General features: G+C 41.8%; 1 protein-coding gene across 1 annotated transcript; it reads right to left on the minus strand.

The window, feature by feature from the left end:
- Positions 1–1,998: 1,998 nt before the first annotated feature.
- On the minus strand, positions 1,999–5,076 carry ccn3 (cellular communication network factor 3). The gene is made up of 5 exons (XM_026184691.2): positions 4,885–5,076; positions 4,449–4,677; positions 4,093–4,347; positions 3,491–3,714; positions 1,999–3,337 (listed from the first exon to the last, which is right to left on the minus strand). Exons 1-5 carry the CDS (start codon positions 4,933–4,935, stop codon positions 3,044–3,046), a joined length of 1,053 nt encoding a protein of 350 aa, XP_026040476.1. The 5' UTR covers positions 4,936–5,076; the 3' UTR covers positions 1,999–3,043.
- Between the last annotated feature and the right edge of the window lie 2,393 nt (positions 5,077–7,469).

Consider the following 7,469-nt stretch of genomic DNA (forward strand, 5'->3'; position numbering starts at 1 on the left):
TCATTTTTGAGTACATTATTATTGCACGACATGAAAAATGATTCACATTAGGTTTTCAAGAGCATGGTAACACCACTTGGGGGAGCAATATGCTCACGCTTTCTAATACCCCCTCATACGTTCACAAATCACTAAAGTCAGATGAAATACTGTATACAGTACAACTAAACAGTACTTAATGTAGCTAAACCACCACATTGGGTTTTATTTTCAATTTTTAAGAAAAATTAAAGCTCCTTGGAGACTTAAGGTAAAAGCAATTTGTTCACTGCTCAGAAATTAATGTTCAAGATTTTATATTTAGCAGCTCTGCCATATAATTAACTGGAGAGAAATTTCTAAGATAACCATAATGAAAGATAACTTTTCATTTTGCATTATCAGCTCAAAATTTCTATTTGCAAGGCAGCCTCATGGTCAGTCCTGCTGACATTCCCAATAGCCCCAGTTATAGTGTTAATGTCAGTATCATGCCAGCATGCTGAACTAAGAACATTATACAAGCTGAAATAATAATAACTGATACAGTGTTGATACATAAAAGGTTTCTTTATGTCAGTGATACTGTATTGACCTAAGATTTTAAATTGTATTCTGCATGTTTTTCAAGTTGTTACTGTATTGTTCTTTACATGTTACTGGTTTTCTGGTCTATTTCGCATAAGATGGAATCCATTCACTTTTTCTATGCAAATCCCTCAAAAAATTCGTATTCATATCAATAAAAAATTTTTTTAGAGTAAATACAACTGACTACAACATAAGCTTAAAATCCTATAGCCACATGTTAAAACCACACATCTCCACACACCTCTGGACAGCAAAAATAATGCAATCAGAAGCACCGACCACACTGTCAGCCCCCGCTGATTTGAGCTATGAACTAAAGTTTCCACTGAGGAGGTATTTTAGGAAACTGTGGGAGTCCCACAGGGAATATTAGGCTTTTCCATTATGACCGCCCAGGTTGGGTTCATGGAGAGAGGTCAAAGAGCCACCTCCCACTGCCAGCAGAGTTCACAGGGTTTGGTAATTCCCAGGTCCCAACACAGACATCTTAACGTTTCAAAAGGGAATCCTTTGGAAGAGGTATTTCCCAAAACACGTGCCTGAAAAATAAAATATGTCAATTTATTTCTGGGAAAAAGCCTATTTTTGTCATTTGAATTTGTGGGTTCTCAAACTATATTACCAAATTCTAAATTCTTCTTCTTAATGTAGAGCAGCCATTGTCAGTCAAGTAATAGTTTGCAAATCCAGAGTCTGACATAGTCACGTAACAATTTCCCGTAGACATCAAGTACAGCAGATGTGGATCTACCACGCATTCAGCAGCATCAGAGAGCAGCCAGTGAACACAGCCCACAGATCACTGGCTGCTCTCTGCCCAGCCTGGAGGTCACTGCAAACTCTCGGTACCTCAGCAGAGCTGGCAATATCATCAAGGACCACTCTCACCCCAGCAATCAACTGTTTGAACTATTACCGTCAGGCTGACGGTACAGGTCACATAAAACCAGGACAAACAGATTCAGGGATAGCTTCTTTCCCAGAGCTATCACCGTAGTAAATAAGCACAAAAACAATTGAACCTGCTTAGCTATACCGTACCGTCACTGCCATTATATTATGCTGCTATTCATACTGTCATTATATTAATGCTGCTATCCTGTATATATCGTTTGAGTACTTGCGATTATTTTATTGTACTTTTTATATTTTACATTTATATTTATTATTTATCTTGCACCAAGGGAGTGGCTCTCCAATTTCGTTGTACTCTGTACAATGACAATAAAGGCTATTCTATTCTATCAGTGGCACGCTGTGTCCTGCAAGCTTTATTCGCAAGCTGCAAGTTTTATATTAAAAACTTGCATGTGTTTCACATTTTGCTCAAACCAATTGAAAATGATATTTTATCCTACCTTCATCCCAAGAGTAAGAATGATTCCAAATGCAGATTTTATCATTGCATGGCAATAAAAAGAACAAAGCTTTCATACAAAAAAATACACCTTTATTTCAAATGCTGGGATTTGCAATTTTTGTTCAGAAACGTACAAAAAGAAGCTGAAAAGGATCAAGCAGAAAAAATATATACAATTTGTGTTTAATATTACCAGTTAACTGTGTATTCAATACACACTCGGTCAAACAGGCTACACAGCAAGTATTTACAAAACTTTTGTCATGATCAAAATAGCTGTTACGTGCACTACTTTAAATAAAACTACAGAAACAAGTCCACTAGAAATAAAAAGCGTACATTTAAAACAGAGGCAAGATTTCAAGACAATGTTAGAAATGGCACTTAGACACCACAGTGAACTCTCTTTCACCGGTTGAGCTTTTGTTTGCAACCATGTCCAAAGTAAACAGTTCAGCTATTTCAAAAACGTGTCTCACGGTGGGAGAAAAGGTTACTGATCGCCTCTGGTTGTAACCTTTGCTCTCACTCTCCTCTTTTCTGTCTGTTTATCAATATGAATTTTAATCCAAGTGTCAAGCTGTACAGTAACATTTATTCTGATACAGGGTATTCTTGCGTTTATTAGCAATAAACACTATGTTGGAGAAAGGCTTCGTACAGTCATGACACAACCCTGTGCTTGTATATCATCATACTACTCTACCTCTTTAATAGAGGGTGTTTAAAAGACTCTTTACAGCCTACACTCATCTGTCCAAATCTATTATGGAAGGATTGCAGTATGCTGTATCTGATCTCCAAAAGTGAAGAGGCATCAGATGGAATCCATTCCAGTCATAAGGTTTAAGTGCTTTCATCGTACTTAATAAAAGTAAAGATTTTTTATCTTCCACAGGATGTGAAACAATTCCTCACCAGGGGAATCAAAAAATGAATACATGTACCACAATGGACAGATGTCAGATGTGTACATGTCCCAAATTATGGCTCTATTGAATATAGTGTGTATAGTTCTTCATTTATACTAAAGATATAGATGGTTTTAAAACAGAGTCATTAGCCACACTCATAATTGTGATCTCACTAATAAACTTTTGGGTACTCCCTGATCTATATTCGCATGCCAGTGTAACCCAGCTCTGAGGGCGGCCACGCAGCATTGTCTCGAGGGCAGTGGCGGTGGCAGGCGCACGTCGTGATCACCATGACGGGCCTCCGTGTAGTTTTCCCATTAGCACACTGGAACTCCACCAGCGCGGTTTTGGTTCTGTGAGGGGTGCAGCAGCGTCCGTCTGTGCAGGAGCCACAGAACCGAGGTTTGTAGGCTTGGACGCTGGTGCAGTTCTTATAGAAGAGGTGAATGGCTTTGCTGCTCCTCACCATCTTCTGGCACCTACTGCCTCTCTGCAGGGAGCGGTAGAAACGACAACTCAGTTAATGTGCGCTACATCGCTCTGGAAAATAACTCCATTCTTGTGCTTTGTCGTTGTGAAATTAGCTCATGCAGTCAAGTTACGCAAGCTAAAGAAAAGGAAGAAACCTCTACTCAGATTGTACCTGTTGTGCAAGCTGTGTCAGCTGGACCTGCTGCTCATCGCAGGGTCTAATCATACACAGCCGACTCTGCTTCACCATCTCACACCGGCTGTTCTTATTTGTGACCCTGGTGGACACCCCCATGCCGCACGTTTGAGAGCACGCTCCCCACTCTGTAGTCTGCTCAATGCAGTTCAGGCTCCGGTCCCAAGCGTCAAAACTCACAGTTTCTTCCTGACGGTAGGCTGAATGAAACACAGAAAGGCAGTTTAGACAGAAATCTAAAAGTAAAAGCTTCAAAGCATATTCTGGAAAAGCCAGTGATCACCATGTGCCTTGGCATGTTTAAGAGACCATGCTCAGGTTGCACATTCCAGACTCATGTTGCAACACTGTCTCTTTGTTCTGTGCTTCCTCGTCCTCAAATCTTACTCTAATTTCTTCTTTTACTCCTTCTCCTGGTTCTTACTACCTTAACTCTAAAAATGTCAAAGAAATATGCAAAACCTTTTAGCACTGTGTCTCACAGAGGAGTGACTCCAATTTCAAAAAACAATGTGCAGCTTATGTACACCTCAGTATAAACAGCCCATCTCATTTCATCCTACTTGCAATCTTCTCACCTGCCATGGCAAAGCCGCCCAGTGCACTGGCCCCAGCCTGGGGCTCACACACCCACTTCTCGCAGCACTCTCCAGGCACCTGGATCCTGCGAGGCATGGGGCAGTCTGGTCCAGGCAGCATAACATCCACGTTGCAGCGTGACACACATGCTACCTGCCCGTCGCGGCATATGCACTGGTACTTACAGCTGGGGAAAAAGGTCTGACCGTTCTGGTAGACAGAGCCGTCTATAACACACACAGCTACCTTGGGAGCTGGAGGAAGAAGGCAAAACAACAAGAGAGGACAAAACTATGAAGGGTTAAGCTATGATTTTGAAAAATCTATGTAGTAGCCCTAAGATCATCCCATTCACCTGCACAAATACCAGTCCTCTTGTGGATGTCAGCTGAGTAGTCACATTGGAGCCCTTTACGTGTGTCACAGGGGTTCATGTCAGAGCACGCCTGCCCTTTTTGACGGGCGCACACCAGGCAGCAGATGCAATCATCCAGAACCAGAGGCACCCCAGGGGGACACATGGGAGGCTCTTTAGGGCACTGGCATCGACGTGGACACACCTGGCACCAGACTAGTGTAAAAACCTATGGAAAAAACAAAAAATGTATTTCACAAGTTAGTAAATCTCCATTTTTAAACTGATTGCGAGTAAAACAAAAATATAAAAATATACATCAAATATATATAAAACTATTTAAAATGATTTAACTACCTGGTATTAAATAATAAAACACTTCCATGTTAAAACCTAAAGTCCTACAGGGATATTTCATTACCACTGTGATTCCTACCTGTGCTGTGACGAAGAAAACAAATACCACTCTATCCACCACACTGACCATCTTCCTGCATGGAATCAAAACTATTTGCAGCCTAAAAAACGTGCAGTTGTCTTCAGGGTCCGATTTGAGTCCTTTGGTTCAGGGTTTATTCTTCCCTCCTCTCTGGCTGTGTGATGTAGCAGAAGGTGTCTTTGTCGTTCTGGTCAGAGTTCAGAAGAGGAGGACCTTAAATACAGCCCAGCTGTCCTGCTGGCACCATGACGACAAACAGGAAGGAATGCTGGAAAGATCTCCCAGACTGCTGGACGAAGGCGAGGGCTGCATTTTATGGAGCGACCGGATCAAAGACGTGCCACGAACCCAACAGAGGGTCCAGCTGACACAAGATTGGATTCTCCGAGGAAACGTTTTTATTTTATTCAGCTGAATTAATCATCATAAATTCTATTTGTGCATTCAGTTGATTGCACAAGAAACAGCTGTTTTTGTTATATACACTTTTATCATAACTATTTATATTATAGGTTCCTTTTGTTGCAGTCCAAGATGTTAATATCATATACAGCAGGCTGGCTCTTACTTTTAACCCTTTGACCTCTTTCCTTGAACCGTGCCTTGGAGGTCACAGTGAAAAACCATGCTATTCCCTGTAGACTCATTTCTATTTCTTTAAATAGCTGCACAGTGGAAACATTTGGTTCATCAGCAGCTTGGAAAAGCAGGGAGATGACAAAAACACATCTATCCTGAGGTGTATTATGGTGTCTTCTCACCAGACATACAGTGGCTTGCAAAAGTATTCGGCCCCCTTGAACTTTTCCACATTTTGTCACATTACAGCCACAAACATGAATCAATTTTATTGGAATTTCACGTGAAAGACCAACACAAAGTGGTGTACACGTGAGAAGTGGAACGGAAATCATACATGACTCCAAACATTTTATACAAATAAATAACTGCAAAGTGGGGTGTGCATAATTATTCAGCCCCCTGAGTCTTTGTAGAACCACCTTTTGCTGCAATTACAGCTGCCAGTCTCTACCAGCTTTGCACATCTACAGACTGAAATCTTTGCCCATTCTTCTTTGCAAAACAGCTCCAGCTCAGTCAGATTAGATGGACAGCGTTTGTGAACAGCAGTTTTCAGATCTTGCCACAGATTCTCGATTGGATTTAGATCTGGACTTTGACTGGGCCATTCTAACACATGGATATGTTTTGTTTTAAACCGTTCCATTGTTGCCCTGGCTTTATGTTTAGGGTCGTTGTCCTGCTGGAAGGTGAACCTCCACCCCAGTCTCAAGTCTTTTGCAGACTCCAAGAGGTTTTCTTCCAAGACTACCCTGTATTTGGCTCAATCCATCTTCCCATCAACTCTGACCAGCTTCCCTGTCCTTGCTGAAGAGGAGCACCCACAGAGCATGATGCTGCCACCACCATATCTGACAGTGGGGATGGTGTGTTCAGAGTGATGTGCAGTGTTAGTTTTCCGCCACACATAGCGTTTTGCATTTTGGCCAAAAAGTTCCATTTTGGTCTCATCTGACCAGAGCAGCTTCTTCCACATGTTTGCTGTGTCCCCCACATGGCTTGTGGCAAACTGCAAACGGGACTTCTTATGGTTTTCTGTTAACGATGGCTTTCTTCTTGCCACTCTTCCATAAAGGCCAACTTTGTGCAGCGCACGACTAATAGTTGTCCTATGGACAGATTCCCCCACCTGAGCTGTAGATCTCTGCAGCTCGTCCAGAGTCACCATGGGCCTCTTGGCTGCATTTCTGATCAGCGCTCTCCTTGTTCGGCCTGTGAGTTTAGGTGGACGTCCTTGTCTTGGTAGGTTTACAGTTGTGCCATACTCCTTCCATTTCTGAATGATCGCTTGAACAGTGCTCCGTGGGATGTTCAAGGCTTGGGAAATCTTTTTGTAGCCTAAGCCTGCTTTAAGTTTCTCAATAACTTTATCCCTGACCCGTCTGGTGTGTTCTTTGGACTTCATGGTGTTGTTGGTCCCAAGATTCTCTTAGACAACCTCTGAGGCCATCACAGAGCAGCTGTATCTGTACTGACATTAGATTACACACAGGTGCACTCTATTTAGTCATTAGCACTCATCAGGCAATGTCTATGGGCAGCTGACTGCACTCAGGGGCTGAATAATTACGCACACCCCACTTTTCAGTTAATTATTTGTAAAAAATGTTTGGGATCATGTATGATTTTCGTTCCACTTCTCACGTGTGCACCACTTTGTGTTGGTCTTTCACGTGGAATTCCAGTAAAATGGATTCATGTTTGTGGCTGTAATGTGACAAAATGTGGGAAAGTTCAAGGGGGCCGAATACTTTTGCAATAGAGATGAAGCTAACTGGAATCCAAAATGAAAATCATTTAATGGGGGCGTCTGATTCCAGTCCAATACAGTTTTCATGATCATCATAAAAAAACATGAAATAGGTTCAATCTTTGTAGTTGTTCTTGTAATCCCACATGCATGTTAGGAGACATTTAAACAGATTAAAGCAGATGACATTGAAACTGGGTTCACACAAAGGTATAAGTGGATCCAGTGCCACTCACGTACAAAGTGGGGT

This window comes from Astatotilapia calliptera, chromosome 11 (genome assembly GCF_964374335.1).
Source record: "Astatotilapia calliptera chromosome 11, fAstCal68.1, whole genome shotgun sequence".
NCBI classification, from domain to species: domain Eukaryota; kingdom Metazoa; phylum Chordata; class Actinopteri; order Cichliformes; family Cichlidae; genus Astatotilapia; species Astatotilapia calliptera.